Here is a 27991-nt window from a genome sequence, read left to right as displayed (position 1 = left end):
AAAGCAAACTGATATTTCGCATTAAATTAACTCAGAAATTATTTTTTAGAATAATTGCCAGAAAACTAATAACAAGGAGTGATTTGAATGAAAAAATAAAAGAAAAATGTATTGATTATGTATTTCATGAGAAAAGTTGAGTCTATGGTAGTTAGAGGCTTTTAGGAGCCAACCCTCAGTGGCCGTCAGGTGGTATTGCATTTCAAGCCACTTCCGTATTGGCCTGGAAGATATGTGTGCACAACACGATCTGCACAAGCCCGGCAATTACGCAAATAAAAGTAAATGCGAGTACATTCCTGTGTCACAGAATAGATTTAATGTCTGTGTTGTTTTTGTGCCCAGTGCAAATAAATGTCTAAATTTCAGAGCCACCAAGAGGCCTCTCAAGCAAAAGTTTGTCTCTGCAATCAGCAAATGACATTAACTCGCTGCTTCTCCTCAGAGCATCCTGATATTTTCAGGGATAATTTCCACAGGATTTTTTTTTTTTTTTTTTTTTTTTTGGCAGCAGATGTTCCTCTCCACCCCACCCATCCGGGGTGCCCGTGTGACATAGGGGCCGCCCATCAAAACGCCATCAGGACCCTGCTGGCCACCAGACGAACGCATGCCCAGAATGCATCATGTGGGGGCTGTTAAGTCCCATTTACCTCTTCCTCCCGTCTGCCACTTCACTTTACCATCAGCTTGCGTCCTCGTAACTCTCCATCACTAAAGCAGACAAAACAAAGCATTCAGTGACGTGGTTTTTTTTTTTTTTTTTTTTCCGCGCTGACAAACCAACTTAGCAAAAGGGTGAGTCGCGACACCCGTCTGGCTCGGTATGAAAGGCGGTGGCTGACGGAGGTGTGGGCACGTGAATAAATCGATTAGCGGGGCACTTGATGGATGGAATTTACAGGAGGCCTCGACACACCAGAGAATAAATCTCGCTAGGAGAACATGCCTCTGCCAGGTTCATTTGTCTTTGTGGGAAATTTGGCACTTTCCCAAGGTCTGGGGGCTCAATTAAGCAACGGCTCCAGCAGTTCAGGGAGGGAACTTTGTTGAGGGATATGCCACTTTCATGTGTCAGACACATGTTAATGATAACAGAGTTGAGGAATACAAAATGAGGGAGATTGTATGGAAAGGGGAGGTTATGTGGGCGGGGCTGGGGTTGAAGGATGGGACTGATGTGGGTGGGTGGGGCTTACGGTGGAACAAAGGAACAAAAGGACAGGCGAAGGAAGCTGCTAAACGTTCATTGGGTCATTTGATATGTAGCATGCAGTTTGTCCGAACTACTTTGCTGTGCCTGGAAATGGATTTAACGAGTGAACCGACCTGTGAAAGTGAACTGAAAAGTTATAATTGTTCTCACAGGACTATTAACTTTCTCCGGATTGCTTTAAAGCAGGTGAATATAAAGCCGCACAGAGTTTCTTGCCGTGTCGAAGCGTCTCTGTACCGTCTCCCTCTCACCCTCCCACAATCTCAGGTTCCAGTCCCAGGTCCCGGTCCCCCCCCCCCCCCCCCCCCACCCTCCCAAATCCCCCATCCCGAACATCTCAGCGGATGATTTATGTTGCAGTGTTGCTCTGTGACCTCAAAATCCGCCCCATCCATACCGCACCTGTCACTGCGCCGCTGCCTGCGTGCTTACTGAAAACCAAGCCATCCGTGCAAAATGGCAATTTTCCACCCACCTAGAGAATATAAAAAAAAAAAAAAAAAAAAGAGGATCCAATCCATTCAGAAGCAAAAGTAGGAAAATTCTACGATATGCAGAGCAGGTGCGTGAGGGCTCGGTGCTCCGCTAACGAGGGAGCTGATCTGCACGCACCGCTGACCGCAACATCTGTCGTTTGTGGGGATCCGGAGTTTGGTTTTCTACCTCTGCTGCACAGTTTGCACAGCGAGAGACAGCAGATGACGAAGCGCAGAAGACGGATACAGATGGACGGGACCAGGCCCGGTTTGAGCCGGGGGCAAAAGGGTTCCCGTGCTGTGACTCGGTGGCATATGATGCATGAGAATCATCCGGCGGGAGCATCAAAGAGTTGCACTTGTCTGTCTGGGCCCGAGGTGAGGCCCCGACCGACCCCGTCCACCGTCCCAGGTGGAAACCCTAACGAGCTCATCAGGCCTAACGAACCTTAACAAGCCTCTAATTGGCAGCGTTATGATGTCCCCCGAAGGTCAGAGTGCAAGGTCCTGTGCCAGCAAGCGGGACAGGCTGCCACTTCCTGCCAACAGTGGGTCACGTGACTCACTAATATCCCTCTGTGTAAACAAAGTCGCCAAAGGGCAGAGGAACTTCTTGCACAAGCAAAAGCCTGGAGTTTGGTTGCTTATCGAGGACACTTGCGGACAGCTTTGGTAGCAAAACTTGCAGCGAGTGACGCTTGAAATACTGAGAAATGTAATTTACCCGTCAATACTTTCATAAATAATGCTTAACAGAGCAACGCATCACAAGACTGCTGCGACTTTGACACCTGCAGCTTTCCATATTTCTATAAGAAACAAGAACAGCAGAGGCGGTTCGAATTCCTGACAAACCGAAACATCTATGGTGAAATGCTGCCACCTACCGGTCACTATGTAAAGGTACAGTTTGATAAAAGACTTTTAATTCCAAGAAAAAAATACTTATTCCAATGAACTTGATTACAGCACATATATAATATATACACTCAAAAACCATATCATATGAAACTTAAAAGGTGCAGTCAAGATAATTTATCAATTTATGTACAAAAAAAATGGTCAGCACTTTAAATGCATCAGACTTAAGCCAAAGAACAATAAATCTTTACAATGAATGTGATATCGTGTTCTCCGTTTTAATCTCTGCTTGTGGCGTATTAGTTTGTGGAGAAAAATCTCCGTTTATTTGGAGAAGAGACGAGCTGAGGATTAACTACATCAATTTACAACTGCCCAAAGATAAGCGAGCCGTAGCTTCACCAAATCCTAAAGAATATTATAATCCCGCACAGGCCCGACCTTTGGTTCACTGGTCTGATACAAGATGGAAAGATATTGAATTAAATGTGGAGGGATGGCCGTATTGCAAATAGAGAAAATGTTCAAGAAAATTGAAGAAAAGAGACGGCAACGCTCAAGCATACGTTTAAACTGTGGGAACACGGGATAATTTACAGGAGAAAAACATACAAAATTCAAAATGTAAAAGATCAATTATAGACTTGAAGATCTTTCTTCTTCTTTACAGGTCAAAAATCCTTTTGAGGAGATAAAACATGCCTCCTGTGAATCACATCATTGTGACCCAGAAAAACACATCCAAGAACATTATTCCAACAGGGTTTGGTGTTGAATAAAGAAACCTCTAACACTGTACAGCAGAGATAAATAACTTCAAATCAAAACAGAAATATCTAAAGATGACTGGTAGAATATATGCAAAGTACAACAATCAACAGCTCCGAGGGAATTTTGTCAGAAAAATATTGTCAGATGTTCCATTACTCTCAAAAACTAGAAGCAGATTTTCATCTACACGTGGTGCTGGAGGTTGGCGTGATAAGCTGTAGATCACACATGTAGTCTGGGAATGTCTAAAAATGAGAAAATATTGGAATGATGTTTGGAGAGTCCATGAAAATGTCAGGCTTTAAATGACCTCAGCCATTATGGTGCTATATTGAGGTAACCCGACGCATGGAAATGGACAACGTGAGGGCCGATAAAAAAAAAGTTATTTTAGGAGCAACCAAGAAGGCAGGCATGAGTCACTGTCTGGAAATTATTGGGAGAGATAAATGATGCAGACAAACTCGCACATGTTTGGAGAATCCAATCATATGTCATTTAATATAAAAAAGGGGGAAAATCGGACTGCCTATAAAATCAAAGGCTCTATGAAAACATTTATAGAGTGAGGAAGACATTTTCAGTTGTATCATGAAGTTTGTTTCTATTCATGACCAGTGACTAAAAACATAAACAATAAAGTATTTAAAAAAAGCAGATAAAGTCTTTTTTTTTTTTTTTTTTTTTGTCGGAAAAGGCAGCAGACGTTCATTTCACTCTGATGTCCCACACAACGTCTTTAAGCGATTCTGTCGGGAAGAAGAAAAATAAAACAAAAAACAAAGATGAGAATCAAAGCGTATGTAAATATTTCACAGCGATGGCTTGAATAAAAAAAATCCTGTAGTAAAACAGGAACACAGTGATACGACAGAAATGTTGTCCTACAGAGGAGATTAATGTACCTGCAGCTGCCGAATGCTCCTCAGGGCGTTCTCGTCCAGCTGTGACAGGTCCACCGAGTCCATCTGACTGGCCAGCAGCTGAATACTCTGGATCAACAAGTTACAAGACAGTTGGTAAATTCACCTGATCCAGAGGTTTGTTCGACAAATTCAGGACTCGGAAGGCGTCAAGTCCTCAAATTAAATACCGAGGTCATCGCAACATAAATGCAAACTAACACGTAGTCGACACGGTGCTGGAACATCCCAGGGACGAATGAAGGCACCTTTAGGTGAATCTCTCCCAGTCAATTTTGTTGTACTCGCTCCCTGAATATTAAGTGGTCTTCTTCTCTTCAATGTCCTCTTTTAATAGTCAAAATACTGATCAGTGGGTTCCAGAGCTCTGAGCCCAGCTGACCGTGAGCTCACCTCTCCGTTGCCGATGGGAACGTTGATGACGATGTCCTCGTTTCCCGCTGCAATGGGAGAGCCGTTGACCGAGATGCTGTAGACCCTCTCTTTGTGGCGGGGAATTCTCACAGCGGGGGTCTTAGGAAGCCTGAGGACATAAAGCCTGAACTGTGAGCAACAAGACGCCTCCTCGCTGAAGGACTGGATAATATGGACAAAATGATGCATCGATATATTCTTGACCAAGTACCTCGATGCCAATAGAGCAAAAAAAAAAAAAAAAACTACAGGGATGACGACTGGCACGTTGCCAAAATATTTACACAATGAGATTGACGTCAGTGATGTGGATATATAATGACTAAGAGTGTAAAAACAAATAATAGAGCAGCTACAACAGTCCGGAAGATACCGAAAATTACATAAAACTACTGTAATACAACCTTAAAAACAAAATAGACGACACCTGAATATCACGATATCCAAAATTAAAGATGTTATCTCGTCTGATGTCGCGATCTGTATTTTTGGGATGTATTGCCCAGCCCTCCCGCACTTTGAGCAGTGTCTTTCACTGAGCACGAGGATGAGCTACATAACCATAACACACAGCCGATTTAACTCATAAATGTACAGACGTCCTCTGAAGCAGCAATAAGGGGATGAGTGCTTGTATGTGACACAGAGCAGCTTCGATTGTGAGGCTTACCTCGGGTCGAAGCGTGGGGTGATGAGAGGAGTGGACCCCATCATCAAAGAAGAGTCCATCATGCTCCTGGCAGGAGTGACCAGAGGCTTCCTGGTCGACCTGAATCCAGACAGAGAGAGAGAGAGAGAGAGAGGGGGCGCCTTAGCGTCGCCGGGCCGGGCCGCTGAAACGTCAGAAAACAGAAAAGAAAAAGAACGGACTTACTGTCTGATGGCGGTGCTCAGCTTGCCGACCGTCTGCGCCTTTGCTCTTTTCGACGTCGTCGGGGGCTTTTTGGTGGCTCTCCCCTGAATCAGGAAAACACTTTATGGAGACCTGCAGCGGCTGACGTACGAGATGAAGCACGCAGTACGCGTAGACGCGGTGTGTGCGTGTGTGTGTGTGTGTGCGTGTGTGAGACTCAATGAAAATCAGTCATTACCCTCTTCGTCGTGCTCGGAGTGTTTTCGTCCTGTGAACTGGACGCGGCTCCACTTTTTTTATTGGACGCTGCGGGTTGGACAAAAACAAACGGAATCAGAAAATAGTGCTTTGCCTCCGGAAAGCGCGGAGGCTGTCGAAAAAAGAAACCGCAAGAAGCCGGTTGGGGACGTACTCTTCATGACTGCTTTGAGAAGTGCGGCGTGGTCCTCGGCCACGATGCTTTGAACGATAGCAGCCTCCTCTTCTCTCTGCTGACAAGACGGCCGCGAAGCAACAGGTGACTCGAGGTGTTTAACGGGAGTGCGGGGGCCCACGTGCGACATAAACTCGACGTCAACTCACCTTTGCATTGTTCACCTCCGAAGAACCGAGTACCTCAGAATCTACAGACTCTGCAGAAAGAGGGAGTAAATGCTTTTCTTTTTAAAAGGACGAGATACACGCGGCGCAATATGCAGAGCACCAGCGCAGATCGTTTGTTTCACTGGTAATGATGCAAGTGAGTGTTGGGTTTTTTTGGAAACACATACAACGTGCCAAAGGAGTAATGAAATTCATTCGAGACTGAAATACACAAATGTTCTGCTCATTAAAAAAAAAAAAAAACATCTGCAATCATGTTTTTATGTGACGAGCACTGAACTCTGCGGCACGAAGGCGTTATTATTTGTGCTTCACAAGATTGATGCGAGATGGGGTTTGTGGGAACTTACTGAAAAACTCCAGCCAGTTCATTTGCCTGACAGCCCGGGGGAGTTTAATAACTGCCATCTCGTAGCTGTTGTCGATATCTTTCATGAGCTGGTTCATTTTCTCGTTCATCTGCCCCACTCTGGTCCTCACTGTGAAAACAACAACAACAACAACAAGAAGAAGAAGGCTTGTTGTTGATAATGCAGAGATATAGATTGAACAGCTGGCCTGTCACAACTATTACATAATCACCTGATCACGACAATTTGAGTTGATTACAATCATTTTGTATATATAAAAACAGCTCGATGAAACGGATGGAAACATCATATTTCTCTCTCTTTATGTCCACGTCGTTTTTTGTTTTCCCCACAGGGCTGTGCTTCCGCCTGGTGCCAATCTTTCGGCAGCGTTTTAGTGCCAATACGTAGAATATAAAACAACAGCAGCAATAATCACCCTCGCTGTCGAAATCCTCCAGAAAAGCTTCCAGCTTCGCCACCTTGGGGTCGTTCTTCTTCTGTTTGGTGGTTCTCTTCCTGGGAGCCATGTCTGCGTGCAGATTCATACGTTTAAACCAGACGGACAACTTGAAACGTACGCATCATGACGGCACGACGTGTATGATTTAAACAAAACAAAACAAAAAAAAATCTGCAGTTAAAAAACAAAAAGAAAGAAGCTGTCGACATGTGGCGTGAAGCTAACGTTAGCAAGCTAACAGTCAGCGATGACGTCAATGCTTGTTAGTTAGTAAGTTCCGCTTACACGACTACCCGTTTAATAAAGCTCTTCAAATAAATAGTTTTATTTTTGGAATAAACATATTTCATAACGAATTACAGTACCTGGTTGTGTTTTTTTTTTCTCTCGTCTTCTCGTCCTCTCGTCTCTTCCTCTATTCACGAAGCCGTTTGTTTTCAAATTTCCGCGCGGGGAGGGTCCGTCACCCCAATTCAGCCAATTAGGACGCGTACTTGCTCCGCGTCACAAGAAAATGGTTCTCGACCTATCAGAGCACCAAACGTCAGTGTTTACATTAGGAAAGCGGAAATGCGCTCGGGCAACATGGTCGAAATGTGATGATCGTAACAGCGAAGAGACTTATTTTGAAATGGTTATAGAAGTGGTATTACATTTACGCTAAAAAAAAAAAAAAAAAAAACTACGAAAACAATAGAAACGTGTATTCATGTTGATGTATTTTTACATCTTAAAATCGCCACGTGAAATGTCCAAACCTGGAATAACCTCGCTTCATCAGGCGCTGAGGAGAAGCTTCGTGAGTCTTGAAAGCAATCAGAAAGTATGGGAGGGTGTGTTGACAGAGTGCAGCCCTCTCATGGTGTCTCTCGGGAATTTGGCCGAGCAGTTGAGAGCGCTGTCCAACGTCCGGATCTCCAGTACACCGCTGAGAGACTTCCCCGACCTGGAGGATCGGCTGCGTTTCAAGCTCCTACAAGCCACGGATATAGTGCTGGGCAAACTCAATGAGAAGATGTAAGTCGCCCAAATTAAGACTAAAAGACTGCACGAATGTTTTACATAATGTGACTTGATTAGAAAAGCAACCAGGGCCGACTCAACCTGCTAGAGGGACCCTGGGCAAATATAATGGGGGGGGGGGGGCCTCCTCTGACCCCTCTTTCAACCTGCCAATTCAGATGCTATTACTGCTGTTACAACACATGTTTAGCTGTCAGAAATGCATCCGTCTCACCTCTCCCTCCCCTCTACGCCTCAGGTCCTCTCTGCAGTCCGTCAGAGATGCCATCGGTAACCAGGTCTCTGCCGTCCTCCAGCTGTACGAGCAGAACGCAGACATCATGGATCTGCTTGCCGTAACCGAGCGATCGGCCACCACCCCGTCAGTCGCCGACATGCTGGAGTGGCTTCAGGACGCCGAGCGTCACTACAGGCAACAGTAATCCTTTCAGTTCAGGTCTGTGTGTGTGTGTGTGTGTGTGTGTGTGTGTGTGTGTGTTACGCTCGGGTCTTTCTTTTTTTTCTCCTTAACACGTGTCCAGATTCCTGCGGAGGAAAACTCTGCTTCAGACGCTGAGAGCAGACGACCTGTCGCTTCTGGAATCTGCCCCCAATAGATGGAAATCTTTGGAGTCTGGCAGCGCTGAAGGTCACATCACAGGTAAAATGTCTGAGATAAATGCTGACTTCACTGTAAAATTGCCCTGTTCAAACTGTGACTAATTTATCGTACGTGAAGGGTTCGTTCTCTAAAAATAGAAACACATACTGACGAGGTATCTTCCTGTGTCCTCCCTCCCATATTGTTTTTTGTAGACTTTTTTTTTGTATTGCCGTAGATACCAGACAGAGCTGTGTGAAGTCATGTAAAGATACCGTTTGTGGGGCAGGAGTCTTCAGACAAAAGCATAAATATCATCAATATGGAGTTTAGGTGTTTGAAAAAATTATGTCATGACTTTAAACTAAGACTTTTCCCAGTCAGAATGCCTTCAAATATTATTTTTATATTACTTATAATGACTGATAAAGGGACACAGCTTCGGCGGCAGGATACGTATAATTTAAAAATAACAAGAATGTTTGCCCAGTGCTCAGATACATCCACGGCTGAGTGTAATTTTCATCGTCCAGCAGTGTCAGAGATGCTAAATATCTGCAGGTAAACGTATTACTTCTGTCTTCTTTCAGATACACTTTGCAAAGTGTCCTTCTTTATGGAGTCTCAGTGAGGACAGTGGAAGACACTCGTAATCGTAAATCTGACTGGGTTTCTATGAGGAGTCTGAGAAGACTGGGAGCAGAGACACTTAAAAGTGAACTGACTAAACATACACACATGCAACTCGGGGAACCACCTGGATGAAGGAGTGAGGACTGGATTTTTATTCCGTGAGCTGAACTTCCGACAGATCTGTTCCTGGATGGGAACTATCTGCCTTCACCAGACTGTAGCTGAAGAGGAGAACTTCCACATATCAAAAGACCGTGGCATCATTTCATACTGAAATCTCGATGCAATGAAAATGTTTGCATTTTGCCTACTTTTGTTGCCTGTGATGGTCAAAGTGACCCAGAATAAATATAAAATCCAGCACACACAAAGAGGAAGACGGGTCCGATGTCGTTTTTAAATCACACTTTACCGAACATCTTATTTTATTTCACAATTTTAATGTATACAAACTCAGCCAAGGCGCTATGTGACCCATCGAGAGACTTTGTCAGAGGAGAACTGGTGAAATCACTGCAATCTACACACACACACACACGCCATCATAGAAGCCATCATAAGTCCTACGTTTTTATGAATGCTGGTGTTGACGTGACAGTAAGGCAATAGGCTTTCTTCAGGCACTACTATAAGTCACAGTGCAGCAAACGTTCAAACAAACGTGACGTTTTTTGTTTTGTTTTTTTAAATACCAAAGACAAACATGACAAAGAGATATACAAAATAAGCAAAATATATGTTGGATATATTAATAAATATATAGATTTCGATTTATAGCTTAAAATTCCCAGACTTGAAACTTGAGACGGGTTAAATGTAGGAAAGACTTTGCCCTTCTCTCCACCCACCTGGTCTTCCCCCTACACGTACTCCTTCAGCGGTAGATTATTAGAAGTGATGGGTTTCGGGTGATCCGGTGCTGAAGCAGGTGAATTAGCAAAGCTCCGGCCTATGTAGCCCCTGCGGTACCGGCCGCCCCTCTCCATGAGGGGGCAGGTGCTGCTCAACACGGCTCCGCTGATCATTAGAATGACAGCAGACGCCCAGCCCAGATAAATCGCCTGCCCCAGCTCTCTCTTGTGCATCATGGGGACGTTGGGGTTGTAGAAGTCCTGGATGACGGTGTTGGCAGTCCAGGAGACGGGGATCAACACGCACAGGCCCGTCAGGATGAAGAGAACCCCGCCCGAGAGCGCGATGCCCGCCTTGGCCCGCCGGTCGTCCCCGGCGCAGGTGGTGCACTTCATGCCGCAGCAGGACACGGTGCAGGAGAGCCAGCCCATGAAGATGGCCAGACACATGAGGGCGCGGGCCGCCTGGATGTCCGGAGGCAGAGCCAGCATGGAGTCGTACGTCTTGCACTGCATGTGGCCCGTGGTCTGGTAGATGCAGTTCATCCAGATGCCCTCCCACTTGATCTCGGAGGTCAGGATGTTGCTGCCGATGAAGGCCGAGACCTTCCACTGAGGCAGGGCCGTGACGGCGATCGCCATGATCCAGCCGGTCACCGCGCAGGTGAAGCTGATCAGCTGCATGCCAGTGTTCACCATGATGACAACACTGCTTCGGACTCACAGCTTCCTCCGGGTTGTTTACAACTTTCTGTCTTTTTTTTTTTTTTTTTTTTGGCAATCTCTTATTTCTGATGCGCTCTAGTGTCCTTTTCGTGCCTGGGCGAGCTTCCTATGGTCGTTGCCCTAATGTCACTTTGTTCTTCTCTTTTTCCTTTTCCTTTTCAACATCTGCTCCCAGCTTTTCCCACTTCCACGTGTCCTCAACTATCCGCCAGTAATCGCTTTCTCCCGACACACATCCAGCTTTTTTTTTTTTTTTTGAGGGATCAAACGCTCACACACTTTCTCCTCCTTTTCATTCCTGAATTTGAGTCATTGCATTATTGAGTAGCCAATAGGTGCGCAGCCACCTGTGGCAGCCAGCGGACGCGGGATCGATCGGGCCTCGCAGTCCGAGCCCGGGACAACGGATGGATCTCTGCCAGGCTTTGGTTTTTTTTTTTAAGTGGTTCTCTCTTCCTTCAAGTCCGGTTCAAAACCAGGAGACTGACTGTTCAGCTGCTGTTTATGTCAGTGTCACTCACCTGGTTCGGTGTAGCTTTACGGAGATGGATCACACTGATATAACCTGATACTTGGATTCAAGGCCACTGATGCTGCTGCGAGTGGATCCAGTCACAGCAGGGCTGAAAATACTGATGCTCGATTACACAAAACGAAGAAGCTTTTTTTTTTTTTACCTCCTGGTCGAAGGAACTCCGGCGTTTAGTCTGTATGATGTGTGTTAAACAAGCATCCGGAGAGAAGAGCAGAAAATGAACCCTAACCCGTTGAAAGAGGTTCATCAAACTCAACAGGCGACAGGGTTTTTGGTTGGTTTTTTTTCCCCCCCCCCCCCAAAAAAAAACAGGTTTACAGAAGAAAACAGCCAGCAGAGCTCATCATCAGACGCCACTGCTGTCGCCGGCTGAAGTGTCTCCCTGTCGGACAATAAAACGGCAGCAGGGGTCCAAGCCTCGACGAGGCCACTTCAGACTTCAGCTGCCGCTCGGCTTCACCCTCCCCGCGGCCGCTTCCTTTGCCGTGCGACGCAGCACCAAATGGGTCAAATCCGGTACCAAAGAGGGCATAAATAACAAATCAGGGGCCGCATAGGCGAGTCTTCTGGGGAAGTAGATCATCAGTTCACTCCCCTCCCATCTCAGAACCGCCACTGTCAAACCTGCAGAGAGCAACACTGAACCCCAGGAAGACAAAAAAAAAAAAAAAAAAAAGCAGTGCAGGAGGGAGGGATTAGGGGTGAGACAACAAACGGAGGGAGGGATGGATGGAGTTGGTGTCTGTAGGTGGATCAGTTAACACAAAGACAACATGGGGGGGGGGGGAGTGCTCTACAACAGGGATTACACTCAAACCTGCGTGCATTTTAAAGGAACTTTCACAAAAATGAGCTTTCCCTTTGCCCCTTTTTGTCTGTGAGAGGGAGAAAGCGGCTTCACAAAGGGGCCGCAAAGTTTTCTTTCCTCCGACAATGACAGCGGCCACAATGGCGAAAAAGACAAAAGGAAAAAAATATATACAAATCGCATGTTAACACACACACACAAAAAAAGTTACTCTTCTTTTTAATATGATGAAAGCTTAACGAGGTCATTACAAAACCCTGACTTCTAGGAGTTTATTGGGTTTTTGGTTTAAATGTTTCCATTCAATTCAACACAACATTGTTATTTATATGGGTTGGTTTGAATTTATTGCTGAAAACGCAGCCAGAGGAGGAAAACATGGTGTGTAACAACAGAAGGGTCTGACAGCAGCTCTGTCTCCATCACTTATTTTCTTTCTCCCGACCGCTCTCGCTCCCCCTGCACTGAACCTTAGTGGGCCATTGTGCTGATGAATTAAATATGGTGGCATCAAGATCTGTGGGTTCAGGTTTCCTTTCTTCTGTAGCCTCCCCTCTCCTTGGTAACGGTGGTCATGACAACCAGCCAGGACACAGGAAACGAGAGGAGAGGGGATGATACACAAAGAGAAGGTGACACATACCAATGATGGCAGTGAGAATGGATGAACGGTCGTGCGTTTGTGTTTGTTTGTGTGTTTGTGTGTGTGTTTGCATCCCTGCAGAAACATTTTGCAGGGTTGCAGCGGAATTACTCTACACTTTGATTTCTAAGGTTTTCAATTAAAAGTGTTCATCTTCATATTTTTGGCACACAGCAGGATGATTGCGTTTTTTGCTGACTTTGACAACACTTCACCCGACATGGGGGGAAAAAAAAAAAAAAAAAAAAGAATTTGTGGGTAACCAGTTCAGAGCCCGATTCATTTTTCGTTCATTTTGATTTTCATCCCAGAGAAGTAAACCGACTACTACCTCGTTTACCTGAGCGCGCACACAGAGCAGCGCCCCTGCGTTTCCTACTTAACACAGGATGTGAACATCAAAGAACACAGCAAAAAAACACAACAACACTCAAATCTTTTCTGCAAATTTTTTTTCAGACCGAAACACCTGCGAGTTCATGGACTGATGGCAAATGTAAGAAGACAACTTACGAATGCAATCGACTTCGGTTACCCCGGAAACACCCGGAAGATATTGAATATTAAGGCACAAAGAGCACATCTCTTCTTATTTGGCCTCTTTTTCCCTGCCTTAAAGGTGCTAAACAGATGTACAACATTTACAGGTCAAGCTGCTCCAGCGGTTATCAGGTATATTAAGCAATAGGCTCAACACTACAGCACACAATACACATCTATTTGTACTAGAACCACAATATCCTGAGGGCCATTTATTGTCTGTAAAAATTTGAATGCCTTTTGTATGAATTAGGAGCTTTTGACAGAATCTACAAAAAAAAGCAGGTCTATGAGGAAAGTGAGCCTCAGTATATTCAGCTGTTCTTAGATGAGGAAATTATTGTTGTACTGTTTGTAGTTGTAGTAATCCCATTTATTTTGATAAATAATGCCATCTAGTGACTAAATAAATGCACTTAAGGCCTTTGGTGTTTAGCGGTGATACCGTATATATCAGAGCGCCTTTACAGGAGTATAAATATACCAAGTGTCAATGACGAGAACACGCAGCTACTTTATAGGCATAAAATACCAATTTATTACTTTGCACATTAACACAAGAATTCCCTGCAGGCTAAAAAAAAAAAAAAAAAAAAAAAAAAAAAAAGTTTTTTGAACATGTCACATAATAGCAATAACAGGAAGTGAATGGCCCTCTGCTCCCGTCCTCTCGCAACCAATCAGAAAGGGTTCCGTTCATTCACAGAACTGGAACAGTCCATTCACGGGATTGGAACTTTCCAATTCTGCGGTTCTATTGCTATTGGACAATCACACACAGTTGCAGAGACCACTAGCAGAAAATAAAATAAACAGAGCAGAGCTATAACAAACCCCAAAAAAAAGAAAAAAGAAACCAAGGAGGGATTAACAAAATCAAATTAAAATACACAATACACAATGTCAAATTACAAATCCGTCAAGATATAACAATATATCAAAGTGAGAGGAATTAAAAAATAATTCATGCTCTCGTTCTATTGGGGCACAGAAAGAACTATGGAGGTTTGTATTTTTTTTTTTTTAAAAAGGTTAAAAAGAGGTAATCCTGCTCCTCCGATGCCACGGGTACCCCTTCACAAAGAGGAAGTGCATTTGTGTGGGGTTCAGCAGAGTTGCCATGGAAACAGGAGAGCCTCCATAAAGAGGCGTGGCCACAGGTACAAACCAGGAACGAGGAGACAAAATGGATGCTCGCTACAGTCGCCTGGCAGAGAGGAGGTGGGGTTCGCTCTTTAACGGGTCCAAGTTTGAAGAAAGTACCTCGTTTGAATTTGAACAAGACGCAAAGAGCCGCCCCCCACCCCTCTCCTCAGAGAACAGCATGTACCTCCCAAATTACTGACATTTGTGTAGGAATCTTTAAAACACATCTTAGAGAGACCGGACACATATTGCTAGCCTAAAACAGTCCCAATAAATTGATAAACATTTACCCCCCCTACCCCTCACAAAAAAAACCAAAAAAAAAAAAAAAAAAAAAGAGTTTATATTTTTTGTTTTCTCATAATAAATATGACTCCAAAAAGGTTTTTTCATATTTTTTTCTTTTTCTTTTAAAAAGGACAATACTCTGGCATGCAGGCGAGCAAAGTCTACATTTTGTTACTTGAAAGAAAACTGTCTAAAGCCTACATAACTATTCCACCAAATGCACATTCCCACTGATTGATACAAGCAAATCAAATTAATCAACAACAAAAAAAAAAACAAGAAGAAAAAAATCCAACAAAAAAATAAGTAGACACACAATAGCGAGAGTAGACCAACAAGCACAATGAGTAGAATTATAGCTTTGTTTTTCCACATTTGAAAACTTGAATTGGGTTAATATTGCTTTGCAATGTCAGGTTACAAACAGGGGGTGTGCTCCTTGATCTGACGGGAGTTCAGTGATTAAATATTGTGATTTAAAACATCGTTGCCCAAAGAGACGCCACGTAGATGTTCAATCTTAGCCCGGCTTGACTTGGTAAGAACTAGTGCACATTTAATAAAAACCCCGATCTAAACAAAGTTCAACTTATTGCATGCAATGCCTGGACGACACCCACCCCCCCACCCCTCCTCCTCACTTCCTGCTCCGTGCCAGCGCCCACGCCTTCAACAGGAAGGTGCTCAAACTCATTCATAGTAAACCTGCTGCTTTACGGGTGGTTTATTACAAAAGGGTTTTCTCTGAGCTGCCCCCCCCTGATGAGGCGTGCACGTCGACAGTCACCTCCCAAAAAAAAACAACCAAAAAAACCCCTCTCGTCCTGCATCTCTATCCGCTCGCAACCAGGGGGCACCACTTGTGCAACTCTCACCAAGGCAATGTCACTAGTTTCCATGGTAACAGCTGGCCAAGTGTTTGTACAGGGCATCCAAGGGCAGTGCTTATGCTTATTGTCAATTCTTTTGATCCAGTGTTAAAAATGCATTAAAAAATAGGAAACAAACACTGTTAAATAGAGACTTTAAGATGGGTATACTTCAAATACACACAGAGTAATAGAAACCGTTTATTTATTTTAGATTTTTTTTTTTTTTTTTTTTTAAAAGGTCTAAAAATTCAACCCATTGCCTATTGCAAACCGCTTTCTTTTAAACAGGTCCCTTTAATCTGGATTCACTCTGGTCGCAACTCCCGACCGTCTCCCTCCATCTGACCAAAAACCATCCGACGGCTGCTGGGCGATGTCGACCGCGGCGGATCCGTTTTTACCAGCGACACGACACCTCTAATCCGCCACCAACTACCATCAGAACCGACTGATCCAAACACGAATTCATCCATCCCGGGGGGGGGGGGGTGGGGGGGGGTCTTCTCCCCACCAACCAGACTGCTACAAAATAAAAGCCAAAGCTCTGCTCCTTCACCTGCAGCTCCACAACCGAACTCTATTCCTGAAGTCGCACTAATAACTATAGAACTGGCTTTGCTGCCAAACCTTAAAAATTTCATCACAATAGTAACAACATTGACAACAACGATTAACAACAACAACAACAACAACATCATCAACGGTAAACTACTCATTCTAAACAAGATAACCACAAAACATCTTATATTAAACTTTTACAAATCTGCTTTGTTGATTCGTATGTATAAATGCATAAAGGTAAGAGAGATTGAGAGTGCCCTCCGTTTGCTTGCCTAGCGCCCCGGGTCAGTGCAATGAATTGGCCAGTATTAGCAAAGGAGACCTGAAAATTAAAAAAAAAAAAAAAAAAGTAAAATAAATCATTGGTTTCCGGCCCTTGAAACTACAAAAAAAAAAAAATATCCAGCAGTGTCATTATATAATCTTTCATATAATCAGTTCCAAAAGCAAAAATAAGATCCTGCATTTCACACAGAAAACGAGGCTGATAAGACCAAACTCCGTGTTTAATTCCTTCAGCTTTTCAACAGGTCCCAAATGCTGAGCCAGACACAGGCCAGACCGCGGTCGCTACTGCTACACATCAGACCTGGCTTCCTTTACTACTTGAAATGGATCCAGTTACCGTTTTCTGTCGGGAGGGAGGGGGGGGGGTATTCGGTGATGTTTAGAGGCACAAAAAGGAGCAGCCGTCTCTCCCCAAGGTGCAAATCCCACCGACCTCGCGCCAGCGGCGGGCTAAAACGCTCACAACGTGTAACTCGAAAGCATTTCAGTTGCCAAGCGAGCCAAGTCTGCTACAAATACCCACACCGGCCTCCAGGAGGCCTGTTTAAGTCATATGTCTCAAAGTTGCTCTATAGATGTAAATATATGCTTATATGTACTGTATGTGTGAATATAAAAACAACAAATCTGAGGCATTTACAGCAGTTATCTCCTTGATTTCCCTTTACAATTCAGTGGCCTGCCATGAAACACACATGCACACGCAAACGCACTCATACAGCAGTACATGTATATACAGAGATGCACACACGCGCGCACGCACACACACACACACACACACACACACACACACGCACTGGCACTCACGCACACACACACACTCGCGTTATTCTTCGCTAAAATGGGAGGGAAAGTAGCAATGGGCATGGAACACCCAGGTCACCTCGCTTGTAAAAGACTGAAAAGGAGAAAAAGTTAAAACACACGCTCATAAAAAGGAAAAATATATATATATTTATATGTATATATATCATTCTCAAAAGGTCAACTCCCCTCCATCTCTGTCCGTGTAGAGTTCCCTCCCCGCCACCCGATAAACCCAAGACCTTGTGACAGATTTTGCCCAAAGGGGCTTTGAGGTAAAAGTAGATAAGAGTCCTGCTTAGCTGGGAGAGCTGGAGAGCCGCGGCCGAATTGTGCCGACGCGCTCCCTCGCTCAGTGTATCTTACAAACACATGAGTGCAGACATTCAAATAGAAAAAACAAAAACAAACTCAAAGATAATGGCTCAACTTGTAGTACGTGTTGTGTTGTGTGGTGTGTGTGTGTGTGTGTGTGTGTGTGTGTGTGTGTGTGTGTGTGTGTGTGTGGTTTGTGTGTGTGGTTTGTTTTTGTTTTTTCGTTTTCTTTTGTGCATTGGAAACCCTTCGGGGTTCGCAGTGCTTGATTGCTGGTTAAAAAAAGGCGGCTTGATTGGGAACGCTGGTTGAAGATTGTTCCTTGAAACAGCCCCCACCCCCCACCCCTCTCCCTCCCCCCCCCTCCCCTCCATTAGCCGCTTTGGTGCAGATTCAGAAAAACTTACAGTGAGTATGATGAGAAAGGTACAGACTACAAGAAGAGAGGGATGATGGGAAACATGAGAAAACTGGCAAATGAGAGATTAAAAGACAATCAAAAAAAATAAAGGGGGATCCACAGATGGACTGGCTGACATGCACGCTTAGATCAGGCAAAGTACATGGTGTGCTGGGTGTCATAGTGGATCTGAACGGCCTTGGCCAGCGCCTGGGGGTCCCGGCCGTTACTCTGGCCCGACACGTGGCTGCCTTCAGCGCTGCAGGACAGAGAGGGGGAGGATTTAGTTTGGCTGTCCGCGATGACATCACATCATTAAATGCAGGAAATAGAAGGTACAGGCATAATACACGATACAGGAGCTGTGGTCCAGTGGGCAGGTGCTTTAGTCGGTTTCCACGGGAACCAGAAGCGCCTCAACTGGTCTCGGGACAATCTAGACTGCTTTCTCTCCCGTCTCGTCTACACTGATTATGATTTTATGAATCCTTTCTTTCTTCCTTCTAAAAATTCAACCATTTTGATACCAGCTGACTTTGCTACGAGCTGATTGGCTGTTGAAAAAGGTGCCGCGCCTAACATCGTAAAACTGACCACTGGAGACTTGGTGACATTGTCAGCTGGCTCGAGTCAAGTTGAGACGGGCCAGTTCACATTGCTGCAACTTTTCCCTGCAACGTTTCAAAACGGCTTCGTCTCGTCCTGAATCTTCCGTCTGATGTGAGAACATCTGGGTTCGGCCCAACGATTGGCTCGTCATCATCTCTTGAACCGAACCACAGATGTTCAGGGCCACCTCACCTGTCGTGGTCTTTGTCCACCAGGTGGTAACGGGCTCGGAAAGCCACGAGCCGGGCGTAGTAGGCCGGTGCCGGGATGGAGACGGAGCGCGTGCAGCGGACGTAGGTGTGGCACAGCTGGTAGGTGAGGAGCTGCAGTTCGTCAGCCGTGAAACAGTTGTCGTCCCACAGGACGTGGTAGTGGGAGGGACGACTGGTTCCCTGACAGACGAGGGACCGTAACATGTTTATTAAAGTCAACAGCCCATCGGTGATTTCCAAAAAGTTGAGAACAACACACTCAATGCACAACTTACATCTAAAAAGTTGGTTGTCTGAAAAAGTTGGTTGTCTGAAAGTCACTCAGGGGCCAAAATGACAAATCTGCTCGAGGTATGTTTGTCGGTTTTTTTTTTTTTTTTTTTTTTTTTTTTTTTTACTTTGTACACAAAGTCCTTTCTGTTTAAAGAAGTGCAGCAACAATAAGCGAGCTGAGATCCAGCAGACCAACTCGAGAGCAAAGAGGAAATGCTGTAATATGCACTAATTGCTGCAATGGTCTGTTTGTAGTTATATTTACAATTTACAGTGTTTTATACTGACGAGCAAAAAAAAAAGAAGAAAAAAAAAGAAGTGATGTGTCCACAGAGCAAAACTGCAACAAGCTCAAATAATGCTGCAAAAATGGGAGTCAATTTCTCACCAAGTGGAGACATTTTTATTCAGCATACAAATTTTTGGAGAACTTCACATGTAATAGTAAAATAAGAGCGTGAGCTCGTTGCGTCCCTCACCTGAATCCCAGCGTGGCTGCACAGGTAGAAGTCAAACTCGGACGGGTGTGTGATGGTGCTGTCCACCGTGGTGCCCGCTGGAACGTTACCGCTCTTCCCAACCTGCGAGACACGAGGTCATCTCTCAAGATTATAGCTTGAAGCAAAAGTGTTGCATAATTGAAACAATTCAAATGCATCCCATCATAGTGCAGTGAACTCCTACTGACCCTCTCGGCTTTGTCCGAGCAGAAGAGACGAGTGTGGTGACGTTTCTGGACCACGATGTACGTAATGCCCGGCCGGTAGTCCTCCTCCAGACTGATGCACGCCTTCCTGATGGCTATGAGCTCCGGCCATGCTACCTGAAATACAAAGAAATGCACACGCTTGAAATGCATTGACTGCAATATGCCGTTTTTCTGTTTATTTCACACAAATTTATGATTTGTGGCCTGGTCATCAATCTGGACTGAAGCTGCACGCCATCTTTAAATCAGGATTTTTACAGTCTCCCCGCATAAGTCACAGCTGCTGTTATTTTCTAGCAGATCTCGCCCAGCAAAATGGCAAAAATCCTGCCAGAAATATTCTGAAGCCGAGCATGAAAACAAACTGTCCATCTCTCACCTGTTTCATCTGTCCCTCAGACACTCCGCCACGGTAGTAGATGATGCGTGTGGGCTTGAAGCGCGTCGACTTGTAGAACTGGATGAGCAGCTCCCGCACCATGTTGGTTAAGTCTTGGATAACCTCCTGGCTGAAGAGCTGCTCCTGAAGAGACAAAAAAAAAAAAAAAATCTGATTTAGACTCACAGTGGAGGAAAGAACAGAGGGAGCTTCACAAAACACACAGTCAACTTTGGTTTAAACTTTAATCAGGCTATGATGGGAGAGATATGTCTATAAACCCGAGTCTAATTTCATGAACTGAATTACTTTACTGCAAACAGAATCATGATCGAGTAATGCATTTAACCCTAAGAAACCCTCTTTCAGTGTCAATAGGGATGAGTGGTGACTTTTTAAACATTATTTAATCATAAAACAAAATCGAAGAATTTCTGAGACTACTGTCTTGTCTTTCATAATATATTTTCCCTCGTTTTTACCGGCGTCTGCTAGTAACACGTTACCGCTGTGAGAACGTGGCGGTAATGCACATAAAAGCCGTTTAGCTACCGCAACAAAAGAAGCAGAAGAAGAACGCGTCTTCAAACGACTTAGTTCCCAGTAAATATCGAAGAGTATTTTTGCTTAAAATGCCCATCGCGAACAACAAGTACTGCAGCCTGAAGTTACCTGGGACATGTCTTGTCGAGACGTCTGGACTCGCACCGTCGCACAGTATCGGCTGGGGTGGCCGTCCATGCTGCCCACCACTGCCGCGATGGACGGCTTCTTCCCGTCACCTGCCGGAGGATGAGTGACGTCGGCACCCAGGAAGATGACGGGCTGCTGGAACACGGAGGGCCTGAAAACCAGACGGAAGAAAGAAAGACTGAAGTGAGTTTGGTTTCATCTTTGATTCCATAAAGAAACGGCTAACTACGAAGAAAATGACGCATGGAAAATTTGACCTTCAACACAAGAGTCCAAAAGAGATGATCATCCTGACGCGCAAGCCAAACGCCATTAGAAAGTTATAACCCGAGATTCTTAGAATTTAAGTAAATAAACGCCAAGAGCTGCAAAGTTTATACGTAAACGATAATGATTATTACTTCCCGCAATGTTCTGTTCCTCGTGATTACCGGGAGACCGTTTATTTTCAGAAAGCATCCGAGCAATCGTCACTCTAAGCCAAGAATCATTCCAGCCTCCCATCCATCTGCATTCCAGTAAGGAAATCACAACAACAACAACAACAACCTCACTGACCTCTGATGAGGCACCAGGACGTTGTTGATGCCTCCCAGCTTGGCGTTGATCTTGAGGCAGAGGTTGGAGAGGGTCTGAGGGGACGTCTTCACCACGTTCTTCACCTGGACGCACTGGGTGGCCATGCCGAGGAGGGTGTCGCCCACCCGCTTCACCTCCGCTGCAGAGGAGAGGACAGACGTGACCGGGGTTAGTCGCTCCGTCCACATATCCATGAAGATTTCCCTCGTTTGATAGAATCTCGTTTCTTACCGTAGACGGGGGTTTTGCCAGGCAGGATGACCACAATCAGCTGCAGCCCTACGTAAGACATCTTGAGGTGTTTGAACATTGGCTCCACGCTGTCAGCTCCTTGGGCGTATTTACAGAAACATGGCTGCCCCTGAATGGGCATCCCAGCATCCTTTGAGATCTTCCTCAGCTGATCAGTGAAGCTCCTGTTAAAAAAAAAAAAAAAAAAAAAAAAAACATTTCAGGGCTCGTTAGAAATCCTCACTGATGTACATAATTTGCAAATCATTTGGTAACAATGTGAACACGAATGCCTATTAGATCACGGGCGAGTGATTTCTCCCCGATCAGACGCTCAGAAGCAGATAAAGCGGCGGCCTGCTGTGCCCACATCCTGCTACGTGCACACTGGTGGCTCATTAGGTCCACTAAAAAAGACAGTGAGCGGTGATAGCAGCACAGCGGTAGTCCTGTAATACTGCTAAGCAAAGATGCCTTTTTGTCCACTTTCGCATTTTTAAGCATGCACTCCATTTGCAGTCTAGTGTTTATAATAATACTCATGTTCGGTTACTGTTTTGTGAGCCCTTTGTGACACTGGAGGACATAAATCTACACATTAAAAATGATTTCGGTGCGGCTTGACTTGCTGCCAGTCGGCAGAATTTGATGTGGGTCCAACTGTTGCAGGGTGACGATCACTTTAACCGCCTGATTAGTTATCCAACGTGATGCAGGAAGACTGACATTTGCAACCATATTCATGCCCGTATGGAAGAGAGCAAGACGTACTCGCATCCAGTAGACCAGGAATTAAATCAAGTTTGAACTTTGACCCTCTTATGGTGGGTGTAAATCCCCTGGGTCGGAGCTGCGCTGTATTTTGTGTATATAAACACTGTAACACAGACGGAAGTTAGACGGTAACGTGTGCGTGACTGATTCAGTGGCACAAACAAGACAGAAATGTTAATAAGTAGCATAACTACAGCTTTCACTACAGGGGCAGCCGTGACGGGTTTTGAGGGGTCGATTCTTCCAACTTCGGAAATCCGACTTTAGCCAACCGAATGCATCGTTAACTCTTATTCGGGGAACATGGTTTGTTTATGTTCTGGTTCTGTAACCGCACAGCGACGGGATGCCGTTTGCATGTAGTGTTGAGCGACAAGAGCTTAAAGACTCAAAAACGTTTGATAAAATGTGGTAAAAAAACAGAGCGAAGGCTGCGACTTACTTGAGCAGGTCCTCCCGGCATTGTTTCTGTGGGGCGAAACAAGCCACGGCCCACACTTTGATCTCAATCCCGGCGTAGAACTGCTTCCCCCGCATGTCCCACACGCCCTGGTTGGGCGTCGCCACGGTTTTGTTCTGTGGAGAGTGTCCCTATTCTCTTAGTCAACCCACCGGTTGGATGAGCCAATACAAAAGATACGACAGCCCTACCCGCACTTTCAATTCTCCATCAATACAGACAAATGTGAATGTGGCAGAAATGAAATGTGCTCAAATAATATTAGCAGTTTTACTGCTGTTGTTCAGACTCATTAAATAGATTTGACATTCATAAAAACGTATCCTGGATGTTCCTTTTAGCCTCGTGAGGCTTGTTTAGAGGCTTTTTATATTTTTCCCCTATCAGGACTCCCAACACAAGGAGAGCTGTATCTACTCAAACCGACCTCATGACAGTGCTTCTAAGTTTGAGCGTGGTCGTGAATACAAATTCAAAGAAAAGTGGCTTTCAATTAAGTTAACAGGATTTGCCAAAGGTCATTAAGAGCTTTATTCTCCAAAACAAGTGACCACACTGAACAACATTAGAGAGGAATCCCAAGAAAAGTTCTCCATCTCTTCATAAGGTGGTTTCAAAGATATTTTATCTGATTAGCTTCAGGATTTTAAAAATGTTTATAGGTTGCTGTCAGTAATTGTAAAAAGCTTCACCATCTCAGCGCACGTTACACAAATAGACTTCACCTTTTCCCATACAAGCCTCATCAGGAAGTATTCATGTTATTTCCTGCGAGTGCTTTAATTGCGACTTTACGTCAGCCAACGTCAGCGTGCCGCTGAACAAAATGAAAGGTTCATTCATTCAGAGTGATCACAGAAATCGGGAAAGCTGTCAGTCTACACTTAAGGGCATTTCACTTGAAGCCGATTAGACTCGATTTCCCTGCTGGCAAGTGGCCAAGTCTTTCAGAGGGTGTTGTGATAGGATCTTGGGGTTTATTCACCAACATATAGTCTAGGCAGCCAGCGGCGGGATTTAAGCATGGCACCGGGAATGTTTATTTTTGGTTTTTGGAGCAGAGAAGCAGAAAATGTAAAGAGAAAGCTAAAGCAACGTCCCCAACGGGGATCTTTAAAGTTTCATCTTATCTTAACGGCATCATTGAGCGCTGCCTCCGAATTGGCTGCTTCATTCCAGCCACTGTAGTATTTATATGAACCTCTTCATTCTCAGATTGGATATAAAAGTCAAATTCACTCCACAGGATCTAAAGCAGTAAAAGTGAATCTTTTATATTGATTTAACGTTACTGCTACGTAGCTGGGTCTCTTCGTCTCACTTCCTCACTCACACAGACCCTGCAGGTAAAAATCCAGGCTGTCATTTACCAGCACTATGAAGGGAAGGAGTACATGAGGGAGACTCAGACTTAGCAGACTGCTGAGAGGCACCACAGGATTATAACAAGAGGCACGTTCCAGGTCTTACAGGTCTGCATATATCAAAGCTGAATACTGTATCTATTCACCTCCTGAATTAATTGCATCAACTAAACCTCCAGTAAACTTACATTTTGAATAGTCTTTTAATTCATTTGAAATTTTCTATTGTACTCACCCTGCCACAGTCACGTCCTGTGTCGGTACTCACCCGGCCCCCATACTGAAGCATGGGTGCCGGGAGAACACGCCCCGTCACCTCCGTCATATCATTGTGCACCACAATGCCAAACTCTTTCAGGTAAGGGTCCGGGCCCCCGACCATACTGTTACTTTTGACCTGGGGAAGGATGAAGAGGAAGAGACAAGTGGTAAATGATCCACACACACACACACAAAAAAAGGTCTTTTTTTTTTTTTTTTTTTTTTTTAACTCCCACCTCAAGAGGGCGTCATCACTCACCAGTCTGCTGATCTCTTCCTGTCTGTCGGGAGCCGACCGAGCTGTAGCTTTGATCATGGTGGATGTCTGGTTGTCTGTCAGTTTCTTGATGCACCGCTGGCCTGCTACGATGTTACAGACCTGCAGAGTGGGAAGAATCATTTCATTTGTTGAACAAATATCAATCACATAGGAGGAACAACAGTGGAAAATTAAAGGGGGGAAATATTGGAGGTTAAAGGCCAACAACTTTTAAAACAAATTCATAGCAGCCTCTTTCTAACCTCCAGGGGAAGGTAGGTGTGCTTCTGTTCCTGTCCTACTTGCAGACAAGGTAAATGTGGGTACTTGAGCTGGAGATTGTACTTCTGCTTGAAATACTGAGCTACTGTGCACTCCATGGCCTGGCCGTTCTCGAGCTGTAAGGGGAACCTGTGAAGAAACGTGGACGAAGTACACACTCTGCATGAGTTTGTAAAACAAAAGCACAAAATGAAAACACCACCAGAGATGGATTTATTATATATTTACGAGGCCTTGTGATATATATATATATATATATATTTTTTTTTTTTTACTTTTTCCTGCACACACAGTTTTGTACTTGCCGACGTATGAGGGTGAACAAACTGATGAGTGCAGGAATGATGCTTACGTTTGGTGGCTGGCAGGTCGGCGCGTGACATTGCACACACGATACTTCCTCTTCATCTGACCACAATGTGTGACCTCAACTTTTAAGCCTGTTCAAAGCACACAAGAAAGCATCGTTACGAAATAATTACAACAGAGCCAGGACCCCCCACCCACCAATTGCAATTTCAAATATTTAAATTCTTTTATCTTTAGCAGGTTGGAATTGTGGTCCATCGTTGTTCTACTGTTATTTTGAGGCCACCACAAAGTGGTGCTGACATGCCAGATGCACACAGCTCTCTGCAGTTTCCTATTAAAGACATTTGTCACAACTCTGCTTCAGCAAAACCAGAAGGGAGACAGCAGAAGGCTTACAAGTGTCTGCAGTAGCAGAAAACATGCAGCTGAGATTTCTTAGCTCTGAATTACAACAAATGTGAAACATGCCAGGAGCTGCTGCAAGGCTTTCTGCGGGCTCTGTTATTGCTGAGCGCGCAAAAGGTCACAGCTGCATGAAATGGCTGTACTCTTTGCATGAGAAAGATTTAAACAAAAAGCGCATCTTTATTCAGGAGATCCTTTATGAATCTCATGGACATGCTTTTTCAGATTTAAGACCCCCTCATTTCTGTTCAAATGCGGACACACAATAATTCCTCCGGGCTAAGGACAAGTGTTTAGCCTTGGTGTAGGTGGAGCTGTGTGTATTTGTGGTGCAGATACAACATGGTAATGTATCTGGAGTGAGTGTAGTTTCATTTCGTTCTCACACACTTACTTCTGGGGTGAGCTGGAAGAGAGTCATAAAAGTTTTGTTTATAATGTGTTCGTTAGATGAACGGCTTCATTGGTGCGTCTGCTGATCATAAACGCTCACCTCGTATTTCCTTGGTGAATTTGACGCGCTGCGAGTCGGTCAGCGGTTTGGTCTGTTCGTTGATGTTCTGTATATCGAGCACTTCGCACATGAACTCAATCACAGGCTGGGCGCGGTAGAAAGCGGTGGCCGACACTGGGGAGAGAAAACAGATACGCTGTTCAGATGGTTCGACGTTATTCAATCCGTCACAGAAATTAGCAAAGACGCTTCAGAATCTGTTCGTTTATGAACACATTTTACATGCAAACGATCCCAACAAGCTGCGTTTTAGTTTCAACAGACGTTACGGGTGTTCAGACAGCAAACTGCATAAACGAAACGAGGCAGGAGGCTGCCGTCGAGTAATTTACCAGAAGTATGCAGTGATGGAAAGTAACCAAGCAGAATTTCAAGTGACGTGCTTGAGTGCAATTTTGAGGTATTTGTACTTTACTTGGGTATTTCTATTTGATGCTACTTTATGAGTCTAATCCACTAAATTGAACCTCGGAAATACTGTGTTTTTTTTCCTACACCGTATTGGTTGAGCAGCTTTAGTTACTTTGTAGATTCAAATTATTCATACAGCAAATATTCAAACTAAGAAATTATCATGTCATATCATCATCTGAAATGAGCACGTCCTACTTGTCAATTGACATATTAAACATAACATGACATAAATAATACATATTTCAGGATTTCAATTACAAGCTACTCTTATCTGTAACAGGGTTTTCCTTTCAATCAGATGTGCTGTGAAAAAAAAAACACTTGGGTGCTGCACCCAAGCCACAACAGCTTCACTAGAATTGTTGTCGCTTACTGCAAGTCGCTTTGGATAAAAGAGTCAGCTACATGAAATGTAATGTAAAAGCTTGGTTTTACCAACGTTTGGTGCATTTATAAATAAATATTCTGATAATAATAAAAAAAATGAGGTGAAAATGCAGTTTTAAATTAAATAACTGCTCACCATCCCCCACTGTTACCACAACACCTAAACCCACTGAGATAACATCACTTCAGTGACTCATTAAGACAATTTGGAGACGAATACTCATTATTTTTTCCGAATTTATGTGCAGCAGAAAGAAACTGCATGTGTTTTCTCTTCTTATGCATACGGTCGTTACTTGAGAAATTCCATTTGTCTACTCAGCGTCCTTTTATGTCAGTAGATGTGTTTGGTGTTAAATGTGTACATTTTATTCGTGTAATCCAGCCTTTCAAGAAAGAAGTGGCTGACGTGGCTAAAACAGGGCAGAGACAACAGCATCAGACCGTTTATTTTTTTTCAGCCAATAATCACCCACATCAAACATCAGCAAGATTCAGACTGCAGGTCCAACAATATATTAATCATAACAGTCACCGCATTAACATTCTTCATGTGTGGGATCAGGTCTTACCATCGATGTTGAGCATCATGTTCCACATGGCAGGACGGACAGACTGATGGAAACCAAACCACACCTCCCTGCCTCCACCGAGAGGATGGTAGTAACCCTCCGGAGGCGAGAAAAACGAACGCCCCACTGGAGTGTACCTGTGTGGGACCCAATCGATCAGCGTTGACGCCATAAACTCAAATTGTGACAACTGGATTATTTCTCAATAAACACATTCAGCGTGTTTATATTAGTTAAGTATGTGCAGTAAAATATTTGGGCTCAACAGGTAAATAAATAAAAAAAATTATAAAAAAAGACAAGAAAAAAGATGCAGACATTAATGAAACATGGCGAGAGATCAAAATATATTCTTGTGT

At 44.3% G+C, this 27991-nt stretch overlaps 4 protein-coding genes across 10 annotated transcripts in view; 1 reads left to right on the top strand and 3 right to left on the bottom strand.

Moving 5' to 3' along the window:
* Positions 1 to 2680: 2680 nt before the first annotated feature.
* cdca8 (cell division cycle associated 8) lies at positions 2681 to 7363 on the bottom strand. Of its 2 annotated transcripts, none has more exons than XM_069692081.1 (11): positions 7296 to 7363; positions 6907 to 6999; positions 6468 to 6596; positions 6097 to 6146; positions 5927 to 6005; positions 5753 to 5820; positions 5536 to 5618; positions 5332 to 5430; positions 4641 to 4770; positions 4230 to 4316; positions 2681 to 4073 (listed from the first exon to the last, which is right to left on the bottom strand). In XM_069692081.1, exons 2-11 carry the CDS (start codon positions 6995 to 6997, stop codon positions 4038 to 4040), a joined length of 852 nt encoding a protein of 283 aa, XP_069548182.1. In that variant the 5' UTR covers positions 6998 to 6999; positions 7296 to 7363; the 3' UTR covers positions 2681 to 4037. The 2 variants fall into 2 exon arrangements, with proteins under 2 accessions (XP_069548182.1, XP_069548191.1); XM_069692090.1 differs by having other exon boundaries at positions 5927 to 6002.
* A 147-nt stretch (positions 7364 to 7510) lies between these two features.
* On the top strand, positions 7511 to 9537 carry airim (AFG2 interacting ribosome maturation factor). Its single transcript, XM_069699835.1, has 4 exons — positions 7511 to 7947; positions 8192 to 8371; positions 8475 to 8593; positions 9124 to 9537. Exons 1-4 carry the CDS (start codon positions 7640 to 7642, stop codon positions 9162 to 9164), a joined length of 648 nt encoding a protein of 215 aa, XP_069555936.1. The 5' UTR covers positions 7511 to 7639; the 3' UTR covers positions 9165 to 9537.
* Positions 9538 to 9889: 352 nt separating this feature from the next.
* Positions 9890 to 11375, bottom strand: cldn35 (claudin 35). Its single transcript, XM_069692105.1, has one exon. The coding sequence runs from the start codon at positions 10714 to 10716 to the stop codon at positions 10027 to 10029; it is 690 nt and encodes a 229-aa protein (XP_069548206.1). The 5' UTR covers positions 10717 to 11375; the 3' UTR covers positions 9890 to 10026.
* Positions 11376 to 17915: 6540 nt separating this feature from the next.
* The window catches only part of ago4 (argonaute RISC component 4), a 23481-nt gene continuing 13405 nt past the window's right edge, over positions 17916 to 27991 (bottom strand). For 2 of the 6 annotated variants that reach the window (XM_069692025.1, XM_069692060.1), the window contains 16 exons: positions 27633 to 27769; positions 26239 to 26373; positions 26140 to 26151; positions 25381 to 25468; positions 25010 to 25157; positions 24747 to 24866; positions 24462 to 24623; positions 22845 to 22993; positions 21629 to 21813; positions 21377 to 21536; positions 20798 to 20969; positions 20126 to 20269; positions 19726 to 19860; positions 19517 to 19618; positions 18745 to 18944; positions 17916 to 18202 (listed from right to left, as the gene is read on the bottom strand). In XM_069692025.1, coding sequence (XP_069548126.1) covers positions 18094 to 18202; positions 18745 to 18944; positions 19517 to 19618; positions 19726 to 19860; positions 20126 to 20269; positions 20798 to 20969; positions 21377 to 21536; positions 21629 to 21813; positions 22845 to 22993; positions 24462 to 24623; positions 24747 to 24866; positions 25010 to 25157; positions 25381 to 25468; positions 26140 to 26151; positions 26239 to 26373; positions 27633 to 27769 — 2158 coding nt within the window. In that variant the 3' untranslated portion in view covers positions 17916 to 18093. The remainder of the gene's footprint in view (positions 18203 to 18744; positions 18945 to 19516; positions 19619 to 19725; positions 19861 to 20125; positions 20270 to 20797; positions 20970 to 21376; positions 21537 to 21628; positions 21814 to 22844; positions 22994 to 24461; positions 24624 to 24746; positions 24867 to 25009; positions 25158 to 25380; positions 25469 to 26139; positions 26152 to 26238; positions 26374 to 27632; positions 27770 to 27991) is intronic. The other 4 variants (XM_069692069.1, XM_069692034.1, XM_069692043.1 and 1 more) reach the window with 3 other exon arrangements.

Source organism: Brachyistius frenatus, unplaced genomic scaffold (genome assembly GCF_029030835.1).
Source record: "Brachyistius frenatus isolate BFR_SWC_R1_liver_20210118 unplaced genomic scaffold, ASM2903083v1 Contig_2, whole genome shotgun sequence".
NCBI classification, from domain to species: Eukaryota; Metazoa; Chordata; class Actinopteri; family Embiotocidae; genus Brachyistius; species Brachyistius frenatus.
Note: the sequence above shows the minus strand (reverse complement) of the source record. Positions and strands in the feature narration are given on the sequence as shown.